Genomic DNA, 22289 nt, shown 5'->3' with positions numbered 1-22289 from the left:
CCATTCCTAATTTACTTTATTTTTATTTATAATAATATAATTCCTATTATAATATTATATTATATTAGGAACAGCTGTGCCGTAGACGGTTAGAGGTCAGTTATAGCCACGCAGTCGATGGTTCGAAACCGCTCCAGTGCTCAGCAAGCCTTTCGTCCTTCCGGGGTCGATAAATTGGTACCAGACTTGTCTGGAGGATAAAAATACTGACTTGATCATCGGATGGCCCCCGCAAGTCATTGCATAGGCCAGTTACACGTTCGTGAACCTCAAACGATTCTGAATTGAAGTGAACGTGGTGGCGCATCCCAAGCGGAATGATTAACGCCAGAAACTTTATCCCTTATCCTTTATGTGTTCAATCAAGTTTGAAATGTAAAATTTTCAAACGAATCAAAGATTCCCATAATAAATTAGAGACATAAAATAAATAAAGTAATCTAAATCTTTAGTCTTCTAAGTACAGGGATCCAGACTTGTCTGGGAGGATAAAAACACTGATTTGATCATCGGCTGGCCCTCCCAAGCCATTCTATAGGCCAAGACGCGTTCCTAAAACTTCAACGATTACGAACAGCAGTAAAACGTGTTGGCGCATCCCGAGCGGATTGATACGCCAAAGACTTTATCTTTCATTATACTATATTATTTTTATTTTTTTTTATTTCTGTTTATTGCATCATGCTTATTTTTGTCTAATTTTTATTTCTAACCTTTACTTTAATTTATTAACAAAAACAATGCAAGAACAGTATTCAATTGTTCTTCTTCAAATCTTCTTGTTTCTTCTTACAACGAGAGATCATAATATCGACAAATCGTTGAGCGGGAAGCGGTGATTCGAAAAATTTTCGATTCCTGAATACTTTTAACGTGGTCAAGGTCTCTCAGATTTGATTATTTACGGTGAAACTTACGCATATCGTTTAATTGCTATCATTATAAGGGCAAACTCCACTAATACGCAAATCCAGACGAAGTACATTAAGGCGAATTTGGTCCGAATCTCTGGAATAGTATGTTCCTCTCGACAGAGGTATGTGTTCCCACCTCCAGAATTAACGATTAGTTCAAACATTTCTGGAGTCTCAGCAGACTTCTGGCTATGTTTTCTATCAGTGAACCTGCGAGATTTTTAAATGGAAGCTTTTATTAACCTGAAGTTCTCCAATCTCCATTTAGGATTCTGATGACGGCGAAAAAGCCGAAACATCGGGATACTAAAGGTCCCATTCAAAACCCCGTTAGTTAGAGAACAACATCAGCGTAATAAAGGTCCCATGCAAAATCTCCACTCAAAACATCTCTAACAATTATTTCTTATCGGGTTGTAGATTAGTTGATTGCCAAAAATAACATTATTTCTATGTGGTTGGTGAATGGCCAGAACAAATTGAGATATTTGAGTACTTCAACTCAACATTGTTGTCATTAGATTTTTCGATTTTAATATTATTTCAGTTTTTATCACTCTCAAATGTGTTTACTGTGAGCTGCGCATATTTTTAAGGTTAATCTAGTTTATTTTAAACTTTTCAACTTTAAAATCAGTAAAAAAACTCTTTGCAATATGTGAGAAAAAATAAAGACCATTCCCTGTGTACCATTTACGAAAAGAGAGTAAAATTGAGACCAAGCCATTGCAATATGCTCCATATTTTGATTGATACTCCATGATTTTTAAGGAAATTATTGACAACTGATGGTTGTATCTGTGTCTCTCTGGTAGTAAAACAAGGTCTATTAATTTGGTAACTTCGAAATTCGATTGATTAGATTCAAAAGGGCTAAATCGTTGAGTCAACCCTATTTAGTTCAGTGTAAGGTCTAATTTCTTTAGAGGGTGTAGACTATGAAATGTATTCTTGTACAAAACTACTCCTACCATATAATACCAATCCGAACGTCCGTCTAATATTATATTCCTTCAATATCGAAAGCATTTTTCTCTTAAAATAATTCTTAATTAAACCGATTCAACGCAGCATGTGCTATCAATTGTAGTTGCAAATTTTTATCTGTTATTTTGCACAAAGTCTAGTCGGAAAAGTCTAGTGTGCTGTGTGTCTAATATGCTGCTTCACTTAGCATTTGCGTTTTCACAAAAGCATCTAATATTGTAATTCTAAATTTAGACGTTGTTAAATCTGCAAATATTGAACTGCTATGATTTGTTGTTACAGCTGCCGCATTTTCCACCGCTGCACATGTATTGTCCTAGTTCTTCTGGCTTAGTTCAAAAATCAACGAATTTGGCCAAAACATTCTGAATTTCGTAGGATTATAGGATGAATGGCATGAATGTCATCCAAATATCTTAACAGTGTGGGTAATTTTAGGTCCACCAGAATTTCTCCCAAAAAGAATTTCGGAGCTTACTTTCTTCACAGTGCATTCCTCTGTATCCATAGTCACAAAGACATTCATACTGAAAATTTAGAAAAAAGAGTGTACTGTAAACGATACAGTAGTGTTTCAAAAGGAAACAAACATGTTCAATGGGAGTTCCTGCTTCGCGTAAAGAACAACGTCCATGTGGAGCACACAATTCTTCACAATTCTCAGAGTCTGTAATTAAATGGTAATTAGTTTTGTGTTACTTAGTTCTTTACTCATAGTTTTTCCACTTATTTTACGTTAACAAATATTTTTAAGAACTGAACAATTTTTTCTATAGCACTGAAAACAAATCCCGGTATGGTGGGACAGTGTTAACTGAATGGAATCAGTACCTTTCAGAGATTCGTATTTGCAAATCCACGCGAGAACCCTTTTTTTTATTTTCTATGACAGAAGATAGTATTCTTATTCTTATGGATAACAGTACTTTTATGGGCTACTGTAGCGCAGTGGGAAGAGGTACCGCCGCTATGACCACATCTGAATCCGCCATAGTGCAGACCAAATCTTTCATCCCTCCGGAATGAATAAATTGGTACCAGATTTGTCTGAGAGGATAGAAAAGTGACTTGACGCATCGCCTATCTCCTGCAAGTTTCTGCATGGGCTAGTCACGCGTTCGTAACCCTCACGATTCTGAATTAAAGTGAACGCATTGGCAAGATTTCAGGTTAAAGCAAAAGTTCAGGATTAAAAGCGACGACGCCGAAACGTTAGCCAGAATAAAGATCAATAACAATCTTGGTTCTGCTTAAAGACATCACCGGCATCTGAGGTGGCACGGATTTCAGGTGGAGTATTTGTATACGGGATGGGAGACTACGGAAAGGGGGGTGATTCCGTTCATTTCTTCCTAATTGGCGTAAAAAACGGCCCGGAAGATGCGGCGCCGCATAAGACTGGCGCGCTCCAATCGAACCTCTTGTACAAAATGGTGCGCCAAAACGAATAAAGTTTTTTTAATAAAGGATCACCCCATAACAATCTTGGTTCTGCTTAAGAAAGTAGTACACAATCAAACTCAAGATTCAAAGAAGGTCGATCTTGGAACTTACTCAGGATTTAAGATTTAGACGGTGTATATAATTCTACTAACATGTAACCTAGTGTAATAGTTGACAATCGGATGAGCTACAACTCGAGTAGCTGGCCAAAACCTCAGTATACTCCTAGTGTCCAATCGAACTAAAGAGACGCGTCAGGTCTGCGTCTTAGGTGAGCGCTAGGAGCCTACAGGCACAGGATCACTGCGCTATCGATCGCCGGATTCGTCATGAAAATATCGAACATGAGCCCGCTTTTTCCCCAGACGCGTCACTTTGCAAAGATTCGACATGTTGGCCGCCAGTTGTAGCAATCGCAAAAAAAGGAATGAGAAGGAGAAAATCTAGGCCCACCACTGGGTGCTTGAGAAAAATCCAGCATGTCAAAGTGCACAAAATTCTGTATTCACAATACTTGTAGCTTCAATCACGTCTACATCATAATTAGAGCAAATCTTGAATTTTTCCAAATTTAGTTGTTTTTTCCTAACTACCTCCACAATCCCCTCCTTATTAGACTAAGAATTTCTTTTAAAGAGAGCATACTACGAATATGACGTGGTGAAGGAATCCATGGGAAAATCTAGAGTCAAGGATATAGACTGCGGTGTCAGGCGTCAGGTTCCGCTCGTCTTTCTCTGATCGTCGTAGGAAACGGCGTGGAAGACGTAGTTTTTAGGACGTACCTCGTGATAACCAAAATGGTTCCCACGCCGTATCTTACGACGATAAGGAACAAATGAGCGGAACCACCGCTGATACCGCAATCTGCAACCTCATTTCTACCTTTTACTGCGGATTCCCTCACTACGTCAGGTTCATGGTATGTCGCCTTTAAATGAAAATTAAAAAGGTCATTTGACTGTCCTTTACTTCCTTATTTCTATTAATCTCTGACGAACAGTTTCAGTCACAAAGGTTCCTCAACTTTCAGCCACAAAGGGACATCTCTGCATATTTCAGTCAAAAAGGGTTCACCTATAATCAGTTCCTCTGGTACAATATCTTGCGTAACTGCACCAAACTTCAAATCGTTTTGACCCGACCCGACTGTAGGTTGTTGTAATTCTAAGTGAATGTTATGGAAGTACCGTGATGCATTGGGATCAAAAACCTACTTGTCGACTAAAAACCAACTATAGATTTTTGAAAGAAAAGTACATTAGTAAAGTACCGTTTTGTGGAGCATACTGTACTTCGCAATCCTTCAGAATGGAATTCGTACCTTTTAAGATCACTACAGTGTCGTTATCGACTGGGTATCTGAAAAGCACTAGATGAAGGGCACGTTCAGGAATTAAGAAAAATGCATTTAGGATATAGTCCAGTCGAAAAGGCTCTGACTTATGTGTAATTGCCTCACGAGTTGCACTCAAGTCGGTGGTTGCGGTCCTCTGAGGCTGTCGCACGCAGATGACCGCAAACACCGGAACTAGACGGAGTGCAGAGATCATGGATTTCTAAGCAGAACAGAATAATAAAATTCAAACCTTGCAAAAATGCTGTAATTTCCTTGCAGGCTTACATGTTAGTTTTATCATGTTCTCATTTGTTTGGGAGCCTTAAGGGAGATATCAGGTAGAAACGTTACAAGTATGCATCAAGCTTCCACTCTAAGCATTGCATGATTATGCATATGCGACAACAAAGGATGACAGAAGGCACAGCAAACGACGTGCTAAGAAATAATGCGAACCACTGGATGCTCTGGAGGGGGTCTTGATGAATGCTTGTAATGCTCTTACCAATACCTTTCCCAAAGACAGCATACCACGACTTTGACGTGGTGAGGGAATGCGCGGGAAAAACTAGAGATCCGGCTGTCGCGGGATTAGGGGTGGTTCCGCTCATCTCTCTCTCTCTCTCTGATCGTCGTAAGAAACAGCGTGGGAACCATTTCGGTTATTACGAGGTACGTTAGGAGGCGCCTCTGTCTACACATTTAGGTCCCTTCTACACCTAGATGCGGAGCGTGTAGAAGGGTAGCGCGTCGAAATTGAAATCATCCTAGAAAACGTTAACTTCCACGCCGTTTCTTACGACGATCCAACTCTAGATATTCCTGCGGACTCCTCCTCCACATCAGATTCGTTGTATGCTGCCGTTAAGGGTCCCAAATAAGTAAGAACATGTGAAACCAAACATGTTACCCTGTAGTCGTTCATCTGAGAGCGGAACTTTCGCAACGTTTGTGTTTTATTCGCTTCTCTGACCAGACTGTGTATCAATAAAGTTAGAAGGAAGAAAGGACGTACACACTGCTGAATGAATCGTTCTCTAGAGAACTCAAATCACAGTTTGTTTTGACTGTTCTGTGAAAAGGACTTTCGTCGGTCCGAACAATTGGGAAAAGAAAGCTCAAAGTTACAAGTTGACTCCCAAAACTGTGCAGCGATTAACTCAATGACGCTCACCATGTGATAAGAGCAACAATCCTCATTTTAGCTTGGATAGAAATGAAGTGCTCACATTCTTTAATTCACTATCGTTATCATAAAACGTGAATCGATTCCAGATTTGTGTACATTAACCTGTATGAAGAATTCTCGCTTTCCGATCCTCTTCCCGACAAACTTATTTTATGGTCGGAACCAAATATGTTCAGCCGGGTGACGCGGCCTCCGCAACACGCGCACATTCCCCACCGCTTATAAATGAAAATCACAGTAATCTTTAGGTCTTTCGAATTCCGCACTTGAGAAACATCTCATTTCGGAGAAGAAGTAAAGGAAAGGGAAAAAACACCACATATGAGAGCAAGTAAAGTTCACTTCACTTCACTATTTGGTTTATTTAATCAGATGATGACAGCCTAATGGTCTTCAGGATGCTTTAACCGGGTTGCTAGTTTTGAAGATAGTCAGAAAAATTTTATTATAGGGTTTTTCCTTTAACGCCTCTGTGTTAGACATCGTGGTTTTAGAGTTTATTGGCAACATTATTTATTGACTCAAATTAAGATAATAATAGTAGCTGCTCACATCAGTAATATGAGAAAATGCTCAGGAATTATTGCTATTTTGTAGGAAATAAATTGATATAAGTAATGCAATCACAACAAAAAAAAGAAGTTTTCCGATGAGAAAAAGACGAAGTTCGATAAGCAGGAGCCCATTGCTTCTATCTGTCATTAACTAGTTCACATTTGATTATACTTCCTCATTTGAGTTACATTTGGGTGAAGCCGCCATCCACTGGTAAGGCCATTCCAGTTGTCATTGACGCAGCATCACTGAGTAGAAACATGACCGCATTTACAACTTCTTCAATTTCTAAAATTAGTAATTTCATCTTCAACTTCCTGAAATTATTCTTCAGAAGGAAATCCGAAAAAAATCATGTTGTTGGACAGAATCCAGAGGAATGGCTGAATAACCTGCGAATCTGCTTATGGGCATTTGCGAAAGAAGCGGTTCGGATTTGTTTGGGTCACTCCACGCCTAAATTGAGGTACGTATGTTTCTATAGAGCCGCAATATGTTACATCGAGAAAATGGAGGCTTAGCTGCCGCGATCTCTTCTTTTCCTAATCAATAGGATGTGCGGATGAACAATTAAGGAAAAATTCACCATCTTTCCCAATTCGGTCATGACCACGGTTGGATTTACGCAGTTAACTCGAATACCGTATTGCCCCAACTCCTTAGCAAAACATCGTGCCGCCATGTCAAGTCCAGCCTTGCTTGCACCTTAATTAGAATTATAATATGTTATCATGCTATATAATAATGGGCTTATTCTGTCACGTGTGTGTATGTGTATGTGTATGTGTATGGGTATTTGTCAGTCACGAAATTCGAAAAAGGGGGTGCGACGGGTCCACCGGCGTCGGATTGGCGCGCTGGCCTGATAGAGCGATTAAAGGAGGAGACACGGGTCCAATGCGTCGGGTTGGTGCGCCGGCGCCAGATACTTACGGAAGGGGCTTTTTCGGGTCCACTGGCGTCGGATCGGTGCCCAATAACTTCGTGGGCATGTCGCAAAAGGTAAATGGGACGTTGCAACCGTTTCATACCCGTTGCTGCGCGCGTTGCTTTTCACCACTACGACTCCTCCGTGCGTCTTCTTTACAATTGCCGTTTGCCTCAGGTTGGTATTATGCCTCCATCAGAAAGTGGAAACACGAATGAAACCGGCTGCTTAAATAGTGCGTAACAGTTTACATGATCTGATGTGGGATGGAATATAATATCATTTGTTCAACTACACAAATTGCGCACGGACTTACGACATGATAAAATAATATTTTCTGATTTTGATTTCTATCTCTTTCATATCTTCCTCTGCTTGTCAGGTGAGTATTATTTCTCGACATTTCTCCCGTTCTTCTTTCTTCTTCTGTTCATTTGTTAATTCCATTTTCATTTGTTAATTCCACTGTTCTCTTCTTCTTTACTTTTCTTTTCACATCTCCCGCTGTACCTTCTGCCATCCTTTGTTGTCGCATGCGTATGATCGTGCGAACCATTGGAGCTTGATGTATGCTGTGACGTCTGATACCTCCCTTAGGGCACTGCCGGCCTAATGAAGCCTAATTGTACTAAGAAGAATTATTAGCACGATACACTTCTTAATATTGTGCGTGAGCCAATAGGTGTGTCCACGCCAACGTTTGCTGACCCCTCAATAAAAAGATTATACCTTATGCCCAGCGGTGTTAAAAGAAGACCTCTTTATACCCCGCCATCTGGAAGAACAACATTAGGTCATGTAAGGAACTTGTACTTGTCATGTATGGAACGAAACTTGTCATGTAAGGAACTTGTGCTTGTCATGTATGGAACGAAACTTGTCACCTAAGGAACTCCTGCAAGGAAGTCATTATCAGAGGTTGTTCCTAACCGAGTTAGTCGAACAATTTTCTTTGCTCCAACTTCCAATCCAACGTATTTCCAATCTACATAATGGATATGACCCTCAAGTAAGTTATTTTTTCTTCTTTCACTTCGTCATCTCTTTTGTGTACTAGTGGGATTGTTGTGATTTCTAGTATTGCCATGAATGAATGCCAGGTCTGTGGCATGGCTAAAAATAGAATGGAGAGGCACCTTGTTGATGTCCATGGATATTCGCAAAGCCAAATTTCGGAATTCAAGGCACAAAAGAAGAGCCGGAGAATTGCTGTATCGGGGAAGCCTATTTATAACTGCGAATTCTGTGATGTGAGATTCAACAGCGCGGGTGGGCTGAGCTGTCATAGAGGAACAAAACATGCCGACGAATATTCACCTCGAGTTATCACGTGCCCCATATGCAGAGAAACGGTTAAAGTGAGTTACTAATAATCTACAGCTTTCACGACCGTGCAATAATTGTCGTTCACATTTTTATTGATGACTCCTTCTGATTCTTGCATATGTAGAATCACCGTCAGCTCGCAGAGCATGCTCATCAGCAGCATACCAACGACGCAGACGATTTCGTGGTCGAGACCATCAACTTCTAAAGTCTAAAAGATTATCAGGTTGGAGTAATATGAAAATTTGCACCTATACTAGACTAATTGACGTGTTTCTCTTCAAAAGCTGGAAGTTAGCCTCGGAGGAATCGGGTGCGATAAGCCGGTTCACAGCTAAGTCAGAGACTACGAAATTCGGCAGAACCACATATTTACGCTGCCACTGCTCTTTCCGCGCAGGCTCTGTCCCAGCAAAAACGAAAAAGTCTGTGGAGCATTGCACAGCGTATATGAACGTATGTGCACTACATTTTCTATCAGCAGTGATTCCTTGTGCTAATTGTAATAAAACCAAACAAATTCTAGGTTAGAGAGAAAACTGATGATGCGACAGTTGAACACTGTCTCACCCATATCGGACATGAAGTCCGCCCATCTCAGCTGAGACTTGAACCACAATGCTGAGCAGTTTATAGTCTCGCTGCTACGGGATGGTCTGACCGTCCGACAGGTTTACAGAAAAGTAAGGATGCAAGTAAGAGGAGGCCCCCGTTCTCGACTGTATTTCATCACACCGCGAGATATAAGGTACATCACACCACACATACAGCTGTAGCATTTAAGAATAGCGACAAAAGAAGTGCTTGGAAACATCGACTCGAAGTGCCGAGTAGACCCTGGAAGACTCCATCATTTGGACACGGTTTCAGTTCAGAGGCGAGTTGATGCCAACTTGCAATCTGATGGCATCCAGTTCTACAGGCCAGCACGAGAAGCCAGCGGAGATGGATTCGTGCTGGGTAAATAAAATCAAGAGCAAATTAGTGCGTTGCAGCTTACAAGATACATTTAGTCGTCATAAATCCAACGCAGAAAGAGTGGCTACGAAAGTGTGGACAGAGGGCGTTGTACGTTCAACCTAACATCTTATTCGTCAAGATTAACCACTGTAATTGCCACGGATGAATGGGATAGAGCTCTTCCGGCTGCGTACCTCCTCTCCTATAGGTGATTTATTCTAAGCAGATTGTGCGTTCACAGTGTAATATCTTCTACAACTTTACTTGACAGGATGACTGATATAGAAGTTGGGATGATGTTTGAGCACGCGAAGAAGTTGCTCCCCTCATTTCACACGGATTACTTCATAACGGACGATATTAACACATTTTGGAATGGTTTCAGTAAAGTGTTTCCATCGTCGTGGACTAAACGGCTGTTATGCCTATGGCACATACAGCAAGCCATGAAGAGGAATGCTAATACGAAACTGGTTAACGTAGCCTTCGCCTGACTCCAATTGCTTGTAGCTGGAATGGCCTGGAACTAGATGGAAGAACTAGAATACTGCTCTTTCAGCGCGACCTCAGCGAGCCATTCCTCAGGAGAATGCGAGACATCTGTCTTGTTCGCTAAACAAGTGTCTTCGTAACACAATACACATCAATGTTGAAGTATCTTCGTGAAAATGGTGAAAGCACGCTCGCGTCATTCATGGGAAACACATGGTACGTTGTCATTCAAACTGAAATATCAATCTAGCACTGAATTCATTCACAGGAGCAATAGAGTGGACCAATGGGCAGCCTTAGGATCTTGTGTCAGTACTTCTATGCTCTGTGAGCGTTTCCATAAAAAACTAAACATGAGATGTTGGAAGGGAAAGCAAACGTGAGGATAGACAGACTCCTCCAACTACTCATTGCCCTTACTACGAGTTGGAAGAGGACCGGAAGATTATGGTTGGAATCCCAAACAAGACATTCCTGTTCGATAAATTTCACTCTAGGTATTTAGAAGGAGAGAGGACTGGAGGAAGGAAGGTACAGGCTCCAGCAACATCACAAGGCGCACACGTCGGCTGTCAACAAATATTGCGGGCAGCAGCAACTTGTCACTGTTTTTGGTCCTGGAACCTGGGAAGTGAAAGAGAACGGAAACTCATATCGCGTGGAAGAATCCTATTGTCCATGCGACAAGGACATGTCGTAAGTCCGTGCGCATTTTGTGTAGTTGCACAAACGACATTATATTCCACGCCATCCACTAATCTAACCGTCGCTTTTTATACGCTTGTCTGATGTGGAACTTATCTTTATCAGTATGATGATGTTGTTTACGTCATTTTATGTGGAAACATCATTCTGTGATAACTGTTGGGAGGGGAATCAGGAGGAACACCCATACTTCGAGTAAAGCTTTCAAATTGTATCTGAATTATTTTGGTGTCGAAGGAGTGTTTGAAGCTGATGGTCGAATATTCTCCAAATGTAGAACTGACGCGTTTAGAGGAAAAGCTCTTTAATCTTTCGCCTTATTTTATAATAAAAAAAAGAGAAGGAAAGCGTTGTTTAAAAAAAAACACAAATCTAATTTTACGGAAAATGCCAACTTCCATTAACTTCCGTTGATCAGTGAAGGGAAGCGAAGGTAAAACCACAGAAAGTCTGAGGTCCGGCTTTGGCCGGATATTCAGACTGGTCCAAATAAGAAAGGATAAAGGATAAAAGATAAGCGATAAAGTCTCTGGCGTTAGTCAATCCGCTTGGGATGCGCCCCCACGTTCACTTCAATTCAGAATCGTTTGAGGTTTACGAACGTGTAAGTGGCCTATACAATGACTTGCGGGAGCTGGCCGATGTGTCAAGTCAGTATGTTTATCCTCCCAGACAAGTCTGGTACCAATTTATCGACCCCGGAGGGATGAAGGGCTTGGTGAACGTCTAGGGGGGATTCGAACCTCCGATCGATCGTGCAGGAACCTCTAACAGCTACACTACACCCGCCCTCATCCAAATAATATCCAAAAATCGTTTTTAAAAAACCGTCAATTTTTTGTGTTTCATTCCTACAAACAGCGACTAGACCTAGTGGAGATCTAAAGGTTATTCTACTGGATGTTCTGCCCAAACAATCATAAACTTAGAGTGGTAGTCGGTATTTCTGAATAAGGCTAACCTATTCTGAGTACAGATGAACCGATAGAGATTTACATAACATTCTGATTACTTTCACTTTTCCTCTCATGGCCACATACTGCAGCTGCCTGGGCATACTTCCGAAAAAATCATTTCCAATCACCATACTAGTCGGACCGGTGCAGTGCAGTTGGCAAGAGGTTGGGCTGTGACTGTACTGAAATCAGCTTGGCATCCTAGTGTCAGCCGAGCCCTTTATCCCTCATACCGGTTTATTCTACTGAATTGTTACTGCGTTTCATTTTAACGCGAGCACTGAAAGGTGAGAAACAGCCGTAGTTGCATCGGTCTCTTCTACATACATTGCAGTATGTTACTAGTAGAGCTGTGGCAAGTCGCAACGATGTTAGAAAGCCTCTGTTGCTTAATTCAAATACATGGGTAGGATTGCGGCAGATGTAGCGCACATGGTAAGAGGTTCCGCTGGAACTGCACTGTTGGTAGATTGTTCGGAATCAACCAAGCCTTTCACTCCTCCGGGGTGGTTAAATTGGTACCACACTTGTCTTAGAAGATAAATAGTAAATCGGTAGATCTGCTCGCCCCCAAATCATTGTTAGTTCGCAAAAGCATTCATAAACCTCAAACTATTCCAAATTGAAATAAACGCATTCGCTCATTCCAAGCGAATTGACTAACACCAGAGACTTTTAACGCTAGCCACAGATGTTTCGAAAAAAATCCACAAATTGTTGACACACACAGTTTTTCCTGAAATTAACTTCCTTGCTACAGAAATAGCAAAGCAAACATTGGGTCCCTATCCGCGATCTCGACAAGAGGAGGGCATGTGGTGCTTGCGCTCGATTTTCGCAGTCGACGCAACGATGAGAAAAGCGCCTTTATATGGGCCGGGTAGCTCTCGCGCGCCACCCATCCCATATACGGGCCGGCTCTCGGTGCTCTGGGTTCCGGCTATTTTAACGTTTGTCTTGCATGTGACTCCCGAATCGAAAACTAACCACATAGGCCCTTGTTGGCCGCATACCACGGAAGATGTCCGTTATATCGCACTCCACTTACTTATGCCAAGAATCACCTAAGCACTTAGCCAGCTGACCAGTTCCATTGAATGATGTTGTGTATCCCACTTGCATGATTTCTTGTATTGTGTTTTCGCCATGCTACCTTCCTCTAGAAATCCCATTATAAAAAGCACTTGTGTTATCGATCGTGCCTCGCATTAAACTTGTAACCAATAGCGAGAGAATTGGGATATGGGGATTGGTGGGCAGCCCCGAGGCCTCAGAAGAGCGAATCGTGTAGGGAGATGGGACCCTGGTCACGTGCCCGTGTAGGTGTAGAGTATCTAATCCGCCGTTGGGTGGCCTAGCACAGCCAAATCTCTTTGGATCCGGGCAGTCATGACCGGGTCTTACCCACGATCCTCATGATCCTTTCTGGAGCAGACCAGAGATACGACAGAGCAGCTGAATATCCATCATATGAAACTCAATGAAAAATTAGCGCTAACGCTAAAGCTTCAATTATCACCTACTCACGGTGAAGAATTAAGAGACATGAATGTGTTTCACTTGATGAAGTGCAAGGAAAACTCACAGTACACAGTGTGATGTTCCAGTGGTCTCATTGATGCTTGCGATGAAATGTTAACAACGGCTCCACGTACAGAGTTTCGGATCATTTCCGATGTCACAATCTTAGTGAGAATAATGGGCGCCTTCAAATTCACGTCCAACTGCCTTCATGGAAAACTCACCGAAAAATTCTTTTGTCAAGATGTTCATGAAAATCGCTCACTTCGTTATTGCATCTTCAGTTAGACTATGACATGGTTCGACAAAACCTGTTCCAGCATTGTTGATCAAAATATCGAACGGTTGATATGGAGCTAATAGTGCTCGGAGGGACGATTCTGATGACGTCACATCACCTACCACTATGCTAATGTTGCTGTGCTGAAAGAGCGACGACTTTAAATTACTGAAGCGAATAAAAAAGTAATAAAGGGTGGGCCTGGAGCATTTGCCTACAGAATCACCCACGCTCAAAACACTGTCACGAGATCAGAAGGGTATGAGGACGTGAGCTGAGGTGACGCATTGAAAGAGTGTAAAAGAAGGAAGGTAGTAGCAATATTTGTAAGCGTGAGAGCAACATACCACGAAATTGACAATGTCGGGATCTCTCTACAAAAAGATAGGGAATTTCGAACAGCAATTTCGATCTACACCCTCATAGGGAATTTCGAACAGGAATGTCGATCTACACCCTCTAACTCTTTGCTTTCGTTGAGCGATCCCACCATAGTCATTTTCTTGCTTTGCACCCTTCAAATACACGTTGAAAGTACTACTGGAACATGGAAGCTGAAAAAACGAGTTGTACGCTATAAATAGAGTTGGTTCACCTTGGAAAATATTTGTTTCATACGCTTCAATGGTTCCGAGGACAAAATTATAACAAGACCTATTTTTATTATAGCAATTTGCTCCATTTCTTATCTCTACTGCCAGTACATTTCCAGGACATTTCCGAGTCTATCTCTTTGCTGGAACAAAATAAAATGTGTTGTACGATAGAATGAATTTCGAGTGCAACAGGTGGGATTGCTGACGGGTAGATGTTCGGGTCAGGATTCGATATCTCATAGGGCACGTTAAGTGAAAAATTAACCTGGTCCCTAGCGTCTTTTTTCTTTACAAGCTATCGGAATCGGAGCACACTGCAGAATACGTCATCAAAACTCCGAAATAGAGGAAGAAGTTACAATACTATCTTTCTAGTCCGAGATCGTAGCCCGTAAAACACTGGTGTGATTTTAGATAACTACCAAAAGTCGAAAAATGATCAGAAAGGATTAGTACACTGCGATCACAAACGAACTGACCCCTTTAAGATCTGTTCAAGCTTTGATCTACGGAGCAGACCGTCAGGTCCTCTATAGAAACCCTTGTGACTTGTAGTTGCAGCACCTGGTCTGTTACGTTATCAAATTCACCAAATGAGGAAATCACTAGCTGATGTATTGTCCTTTGAGTTTGCCTGTATTTTAATTCTTTCTGTAGGGTGATAAGGTGCCTGAGAGGGTAAATCAATGAAGGGCTTGCCTTGGATTTTATAGCAGGCTCTGACGGAGGCGATAACAGCGAAAAGTTAGCTGTTTATAAGAATCAGTACCAATCTTGGCTACAGCTCAAACAAATCAATAAAAAGCTACGTATTTGATATGAGAACCGTTCGAAACACGCTGACCCTCTCTGTTCCCCGAAGCAAATAGCGCCTTAGCTTTTAAATGACATGCTGTGTCGGTCCACTACATGATAGCATTACTTCCAAAACAGTAAGCGCACTTGTTGAGAATTTGTTAAAACTCACATTCTTGCGTAATTCTTCCAACTTTTCCTTATCTCTGGCTAGGGCAACCACCTTTGCACCGGCTTGTGAAAGCGCAGCCGCTATGGCACAACCAATACCTTAAAACCGGCCAGTTCAAGGATGGATATAGAGGAAAAACGTGCATTTTATAGAGTACATATTTACGATAAATTGGAAGTACGGAAAAGTTTGGATGGTTTTCTAATCTTTTACAAGAATTGATGACGCATTCTAAGTTCAAGTGGTGTACTGAAAAACAGGAGAAAAATTCGACTACACCTATGTACATAGGCCGTCAAAACAAAGCAACGAGGGTGGCCACCGTGGGTGGTCAGAACGAGACCACCAATGTGACTCCCCAATAGACCACACACGATGATTCGGTAAAATCGCCGCATTAATTAAATAAAGAAAAAAGATTCGAGGTTTAACAATTTACGAAAATTTTTGTCTAAAAACCTTTAAAGCTCTCGTTATGAAATTTAATTCTGTAAGTATGAATCTGAATGAAAATCTTGCAAAAAAAAAACTAAAGCTTATCTACTCAAATTTTCTACTTTAGCTGTGTGGATCGTGAAGTGAATTATCTGTTGATATGATCGGGAAGTAGGAAAAGAAAATAAGCATAAATACCTTTACTTGCACCAGTGACAAGAGCTTTCTTCCCCTTAAAGTCGTAAGATGCAGACATTGAGGAGCGTGAATGACCAAATGATCGTTTAGTGACCTGGACATTGTGTCTCTCGAGAAAAAAGTTCGGAATCAATAACAGTAGCGCGCCGCGACTGTGTTTATCTTGATGAACCACTAATTTTTGCTTCCGTTCTGTTTTATCGACAGTTCATGTTCAAACTAAAGGTGAGATTGTATAGCTGATTCAACAGAACTGTTTTTACTTACTTAAAGTTTTTTTTTTACTTTTATCACTTTACGAATATTTTACCTCTACTCTTTGTGAATAAATATGACAACAATAAATATGGCAACTCCTTCTTTTTGCAGATATTGTAAAATAGTTAAATAGTTGTTCAAAGTATACAAACAGCCTGTTTACCGGTTACGCTGCAAAGCCGCCGCACATATGTATGGACGCTTCATATTTGTTTTCTTGTTGAAGCGTAAACAAAAACAACTGGATTCGTCGATGTGGACTTGTTATACGTAATGGCAAACATTATTCTGGAATTTCTTATTTCTCTGAAAAAATATTTGGATGAATAGCATGAAGGGCCGCCAGAAATACTCAAATCTTAACATTACCGCCGAAATATTCCCGCTCGAAATAGTCAATTTCGGCACGAAATGAGCACAAACGAAGTTGTTCCGTTTTTTTTTTCTACCGCATTTTTTTCCAAGTTTTTCCTTTTTTAGATGGGGCACTTTTGATACATAGTTTGATGGGAGTCAACAGACTGTAGTTTTCTTCCTTAGTCTTGATAATTGTCTTTTTTCCTCAACTATGCAAATTCGGGACGCCTGTGGCGCAGTCGGTTAGAGATCCGCTGTGGCCTGGTTCGAAACCTCCTTAGAGCAGACCAGACCTTTCATGCCTCCGGGGTCGATAAATTGGAGCGACGTTGGAACTTCGCCCAGAGCTGAGCTCTTGAAGCTGTGAAAGTGCGAAATGTTGAAACTATTTGGTTGTTAAGTGCATACACAGATATGTGAATAAATCAAGCAAAACAACAACATAATATTCATGTAACAATTGTTTTAGAGTAATATACAGTGCATCAAACACATAGTGGGCGGCTCCAACCGACATGGCGTAAAAGAAGACCGATGTTAAGGTTTTCACCCGAAATGCGCAGCAGTCTCGCAACGGCTGTGTTACCATAAAGTGAGGTTACGGATGGATTGTTTCTGATCTGCGGCTGCACACAGGAAAAGATCTATCGATCAACTAGCTTAGCATCTCCTTCGTCACGCAACCGCATATATTCCTCCTCCTCCACGCCGCCTCGTTGACCTTCCTTTACGCCAAGTAGGGTAGAGCTCACTACACAACATTACAAAATCAACGTGGATGAGAAGAAAAAGAAAACAAAAGACGAAAGACATCAAAAACAAAAAGAAGAGGGGAAAGAAAGATCATTCAGAGTAATATAAAGACATAATACGAGTGCAATCAATAAGTACAAATAGTATGACTGTGGCAAGACTTCCCGGAGTTATCCTCCCTATACACAGACATTATAATTACATCCTGTCGGACAACACTTTCTTCCACCACAGTCACCATTATGAGTACACCAGTTGACAGGAGAACGTACCTGATGATGTGAAAAGTGCTTAACTTGGATAAACTCAGAAAGTTTTCAGGAAAATCTGAAATTACCTACCACACACTTAAAACCGAGTTGAACAGTTGTGGGACACTCATCCGGCGGTGGTAAGCAGCATTCCACATGAGTTGTGTCAATGCATAGCTGTAAATTCGTCTACGAATCTAACTAAACACGATAGTAGAATGCATACAGTAATCCACCTTGCCGGTTCTGCAACGACTATTCGCAGTGCAGGTAGCCAACAGAAACCTGGATTGACACGAAGGAGTGAGGGTAGAGATCCGAGCCAAGATGACATCTGAAAAAAGATTTCTTTCAGATAATCCAAACTGATTATGAGGAAACCACTGAATTTAAGTAGCAGTGAGTTTGTGGTTCTTCTCTAGTACGTATTATCAGAGAATATGAGTGAAATCGAGGCCAAATCACATGTACAGTATCCAGTTATCTTTTCTCAAATGACCGTAACGCATCTGCCGCAACTCGAGCATTTTTTCTGCCTGGCACCCGCTTCGTCCTCTCCGTCCCTCTGCGCCCGCTCGGATTCCGTGGTGGCCGTTCGGGAGAATACAGGCACTAGCGCCTATACGGCAAAAGAAATTTCTTGAAGAACTTGCCTCGAATTAATGGAATTGCGGGAGCGGGCCGATATCTTTCTCTCGGGATGCATTCTGGCTTTTGAACACCAATTGCATTCCAATACGGACACCAATCAATATGAGCTGTAATCGAAATTTTTTATATTTTTATGTCATTTTTATTTATTTATTTACTATTTGATTTTTATTTTTATTATTTTATTATTTTTTTATTTAAGATTTTTATGTTCCAGGAACTAGAGTCACGGGAGATATTACTGTAGAATTTTTCCGTGGTCTGGCTAGAAAATTAAAAATTTTTCAAATTTAAATTTTCTTAAATTTCATGATGTTTATGCACCTGCTTATGCTTGAATTATTCTGATTTATGGCTCTAATTTTGCAAGTTACGTGTAGAAAAACTTTTTAGAGATCTTTGATGGAAGGAAAGGCAAAGATTCTTCTTTGCTGAACGTTTAATAAAGAGGAATTTTATATGTCTTGGTTTGATATGTTTAGTAGTTCTTTTTTTTTTGTTCAAAGTAACCGGCAATATATTTAATAAATGAATCTTTTCTCACTCGATTTAGCCATCACTTTTAAATTTCGATTCACGATCTTATTCCATGTCTTCTTTGCTTCTTGCCAAGGTAGAATTTGATATGGATAGGCGACCACAGCCGAAAGCATAATGAATGCTAACACAATTTTTAGTTGCATTCTGGAAAAAATCTATTTTTTAGCCAGACAATATTCCGATTGATAGCAGAGGATACGGAAGTACAGTTACATCGTTCTTCATGCTATTTCTAAGACCACTGTTAGTCCTAGGAGATTATTCCTCAATCAGAACTTTAAATTAGTAAAAAAAAAGTTTATTTGAATTACATTTACTATTAAAAAGAGGACTACTAGGATAAAATCAAGAATATAAGGTCTCTTTGAAACGCAAAACCTCGAAAATTGGTAGAGAATGTTCAAGGTGCAGAGATTGTACGGAATAAAAGTCATATTTTGAATTTCAACAAAACAATTCCCGAAGATCTTGCGATGCGTCGAAGTATGATAGCCTGAGGTAGATCATAGTTCCTCTATAGAAAGAAGTTAATAGTTGAAAAAAAAAACTTCTAGACGTCAGGACCATCTCAGGGCAATTACCTTCTCTATGACTGCCAAGGAATATTGTTTTTATTCTGAATTTGTTGCTTACAATAAGTTTTGAAAAAAAAAAGTTTACTATAAATCCTAAGACAAGGTGCAAGGAAGATCCTATGAAGGGTATGTGAAAAGAAACGGTTGAAATGGTGGCAAAACATAAAAATGCAGCATTTACTCGAAAAAGCGAATTTTAGAAATAAAATAAAGGAAAAAGGCATAGACAGAGAGAGAGAGAAAAACAGACATAAAATAGAAGATGAATGCATAAAACACTGCTTAAAAGTTATATTAAAACCTTTTTAGCATTGAAACATATAATCTATTGTCAATATTCATTCAACTACTCAACAATGCCTGAATTTCCATGAACTGGCAAAAGATTGGCACTAAAAAAAAGAGAAATTTATAATAGAACCTGAGCTGAACAACAACAAAAGAACCGCTACTACCGGCTTCGCTTATATTAGTGTCCGAAGGTGTTTGCTTACTTTCAGGCCGCCATTCTTCCTGTCCCTTCCTAATCAAATCCTTGTGAACGCCGAGATTAGGGACAGGCTACACGGTGCTCGAACAAACAATGCGCACTGACCAAACCTGTTATTAGGAGGTGATAAAAACAATGTCCGACTTGCTCCAATACATTTTTTCCAATGTTCTCGTATGCGTAAAAAATTTCTTTGGAAGGAAAGTGCCTTCCCTAGTTGCAAAATCTCTATTTTTTTCCTAAATTCTTCTCCGTTTTTCTGGTTAGATGACGTCATTTCACTCGGTTATGTGCTTGATGAAGGTGGATGTCATTTAGCTTTATGTCAATGTGGATCGTATCAAGCCAACGCTGTTTTTACCCTACGTCACTTTCCGGGTATATCCTGATCCGTGCTGATCATACTGGTCCTGATCATACCATCTAGATTTGTGCTGATCATCAAGTGTGGTTATCAATGCGTGGGACGTGACGTACTATCGAAGACGCGTTTCGTATCGAAGTTTCAGGCATTTCGTCTTCTATGGGTCCCAAGTGTAATCCCTGCCGGATATTTTCGTTGCGAACGTGGTCGATGCTAGGAGCTCCAAAAAGACTATGTGAAAAAAGCTAGGATTGCGAAAGAAAACCCTTCGCTTCAGTCGCTGATGAGAGTCTTGAAGAATTTACGCGAGGATTTCGTAAACTAGAGCCAGGAGACAGCCAAATATTCTCATGCCAAAGATTATAGAGGTTGATATTTGAAGTACTCGGCTTTTCTGTTTCCTTTTCCCAGTGAAATTTCCTCAACAAAATTTGGGAGTTTCATTAGTTACACCAATCTCTTAAAGGCAGCATACAACGATTCTGGGGTGGTACGGATTTCAAGTGGAGTATCCGTATACGGGGTCGTTGATTATGGAGACCGGGGTGGTTCCGTTCATCTCTCCCTGCATAACTGCAAGCAATCGGCTTCTGAATGATGTTTTGTACGATGCCTTCTATTGCAGTGCGCCACCCTTGCACGCGTAGCGTCCTTTACTGCCTATCGGGGCAGTGCGAATTGATTTTCGATAAATCCCAGGGCGGAGGCGGCAGAAGGGGTGGCGCGTTGCAATAGATGGCGTCGCACAAAACAGCATTCTGGAGGCGGTTGCTTGCAGTGATGCAGGCAGAGATGAGCGGAACCACCCCTGTCTTCATAATCTACGACACCGTGTACTCCACCTGAAATCCGCACCACTTCACATTCGTGGTATGCTGCCTTTAAGAAATGCCATAAAGGACTCAGCTGATGTCTTCCCCATAATCACATGGGTCCCGCCACATGTTTTCCGACTGAGTGCATTCCCCATGGTCGAGCCACATAAAAACTGTTCAAATGAATCTTATCGTTTGTTGTCGTAGCCGCTCCGCTGATCTGATGCTGATCCGCTTAACTCCGCCAATCACTAGTCACATCCAGTTCAATGTAGCAATTCACATCAGATTCCCGGTTTCCCTAAATTCTAGGACTAGCGCAAGACACACTTCTATAATAATATCTTCAGCAGCTTCGATGGCATTAGTCGGACGGTCGCCCCGCCTCCGCAGATCTAGAAGGGGATCGCTGCCCATTAACTGAAGCACTGTAGTGAATACCAATGTCGATTGTATTGATGTTTGACTTCCGTTGTATGCTGAATAAAAAAGAAGAGACTACAAAGATTTCAATATATACAAAAATATATGTTTGCCATTAATCTAGTACAGTCACGATGTGTGCTGTGTGGACTACGAGCAACTATGTACTGCTGGAAAACTTCAACTAATAGAGGCCCAAAGTGAATTCTACTGAGGTTGTCCTACTGCGATCAACTCCATCAGCCCTAAACAGGATATTAAAAGGATAAAGTATAAAGTCACTGGCATATCAATAAACCTGAGATGCGCCAACGCGTTTTAGTGGAATTCGTAATCGTTGAGGTTTTTGGAACGGATGTTGGCCTATACAATGACTTGCGGGGGCCAGCCGATGATCAAGTCAGTGCTTTTACCCTCCCAGACAAGTCTGGTACCAATTTATCGACCCCGGAGGGATGAAGGGCTTGCTTGCACTAGGGCGGTTTCGAAACCTCGACCGTGTGGCTACAACGGACCTCTAACCGACTGCGCCACACCCGCCTTAAACAGGATATTATAAACCATAAATAGCCCCAAATGTAGTATCTGTTGTGTGGACTATGAAAAAACACTGCTTTGCAAATATGACATCAAATGAATCTTAGCTATAATCTAGACCATATGTTCATCGTATCCTACAGCAAACAAAGCAATAGATTTGAAATTCATGCATGGAAATTTTCCGAAAATTTCCTAATTCTGTATAAAAGGTGACCGAGTTTTCTTTATCTATTAAGGATTATTCAGATCCTCTCTTCTACAATTAGTAGTACGAAAACGTCGAAAAAAAAATCATAATTGTACTTCCTTACAATTAAGATCCTTAATGATGTCCGATTTGATGAGATTACAAAGTAACTTTTCCTTTTAAGGCCATCTTTATATATCTAGTGCGATTAATTAGGTTCCTCGCTAATTTCATGATTTGAAAAGGTGCTGGTTAATTTTATTGGAGCATTTAACGTAATAACAGCTGATAGGC

The 22289-nt window shown here is 40.9% G+C and overlaps 5 protein-coding genes across 8 annotated transcripts; 2 read left to right on the top strand and 3 right to left on the bottom strand.

Moving 5' to 3' along the window:
* Positions 1-755: 755 nt before the first annotated feature.
* On the bottom strand, positions 756-5883 carry RB195_013266 (uncharacterized protein; the record flags this gene model as incomplete). 2 transcript variants are annotated; one of them, XM_064202999.1, is made up of 8 exons in its annotated part: positions 756-858; positions 918-1008; positions 2380-2428; positions 2492-2568; positions 4422-4511; positions 4618-4706; positions 5699-5800; positions 5858-5883. In XM_064202999.1, the coding sequence occupies 8 exons, from the start codon at positions 5881-5883 to the stop codon at positions 756-758; spliced, it is 627 nt and encodes a 208-aa protein (XP_064058880.1). The 2 variants fall into 2 exon arrangements, with proteins under 2 accessions (XP_064058880.1, XP_064058881.1); XM_064203000.1 differs by lacking the exon at positions 4422-4511.
* A 728-nt stretch (positions 5884-6611) lies between these two features.
* On the bottom strand, positions 6612-21262 carry RB195_013262 (uncharacterized protein; the record flags this gene model as incomplete). Of its 3 annotated transcripts, XM_064202994.1 has the most annotated exons (9): positions 10168-10253; positions 13380-13522; positions 13581-13738; positions 15159-15256; positions 15792-15885; positions 17362-17431; positions 17501-17587; positions 17647-17744; positions 21176-21262. In XM_064202994.1, 9 exons carry the CDS (start codon positions 21260-21262, stop codon positions 10168-10170), a joined length of 921 nt encoding a protein of 306 aa, XP_064058875.1. The 3 variants fall into 3 exon arrangements, with proteins under 3 accessions (XP_013291432.1, XP_064058879.1, XP_064058875.1); XM_013435978.2 differs by lacking the exons at positions 10168-10253; positions 17362-17431; positions 17501-17587; positions 17647-17744; positions 21176-21262 and adding exons at positions 6612-6715; positions 6820-6883; positions 7014-7132 and having other exon boundaries at positions 15792-15849; XM_064202995.1 differs by lacking the exons at positions 10168-10253; positions 13380-13522; positions 13581-13738; ... (4 more) ...; positions 17647-17744; positions 21176-21262 and adding exons at positions 6612-6715; positions 6820-6883; positions 7014-7132; positions 7866-7911.
* RB195_013265 (uncharacterized protein) lies at positions 8348-8889 on the top strand (the record flags this gene model as incomplete). The annotated part of the gene is made up of 3 exons (XM_064202998.1): positions 8348-8364; positions 8434-8713; positions 8806-8889. The coding sequence occupies 3 exons, from the start codon at positions 8348-8350 to the stop codon at positions 8887-8889; spliced, it is 381 nt and encodes a 126-aa protein (XP_064058878.1).
* Positions 10288-10833, top strand: RB195_013264 (uncharacterized protein; the record flags this gene model as incomplete). The annotated part of the gene is made up of 3 exons (XM_064202997.1): positions 10288-10349; positions 10502-10583; positions 10639-10833. The coding sequence occupies 3 exons, from the start codon at positions 10288-10290 to the stop codon at positions 10831-10833; spliced, it is 339 nt and encodes a 112-aa protein (XP_064058877.1).
* Positions 17051-18744, bottom strand: RB195_013263 (uncharacterized protein; the record flags this gene model as incomplete). Its single annotated transcript, XM_064202996.1, has 2 exons — positions 17051-17157; positions 18606-18744. The coding sequence occupies 2 exons, from the start codon at positions 18742-18744 to the stop codon at positions 17051-17053; spliced, it is 246 nt and encodes an 81-aa protein (XP_064058876.1).
* Positions 21263-22289: the final 1027 nt, after the last annotated feature.

The sequence above is a fragment of the Necator americanus genome, chromosome V (genome assembly GCF_031761385.1).
Source record: "Necator americanus strain Aroian chromosome V, whole genome shotgun sequence".
Classification (NCBI taxonomy): Eukaryota; Metazoa; Nematoda; class Chromadorea; order Rhabditida; family Ancylostomatidae; genus Necator; species Necator americanus.
This window is presented reverse-complemented; position numbering and strand designations above follow the sequence as displayed.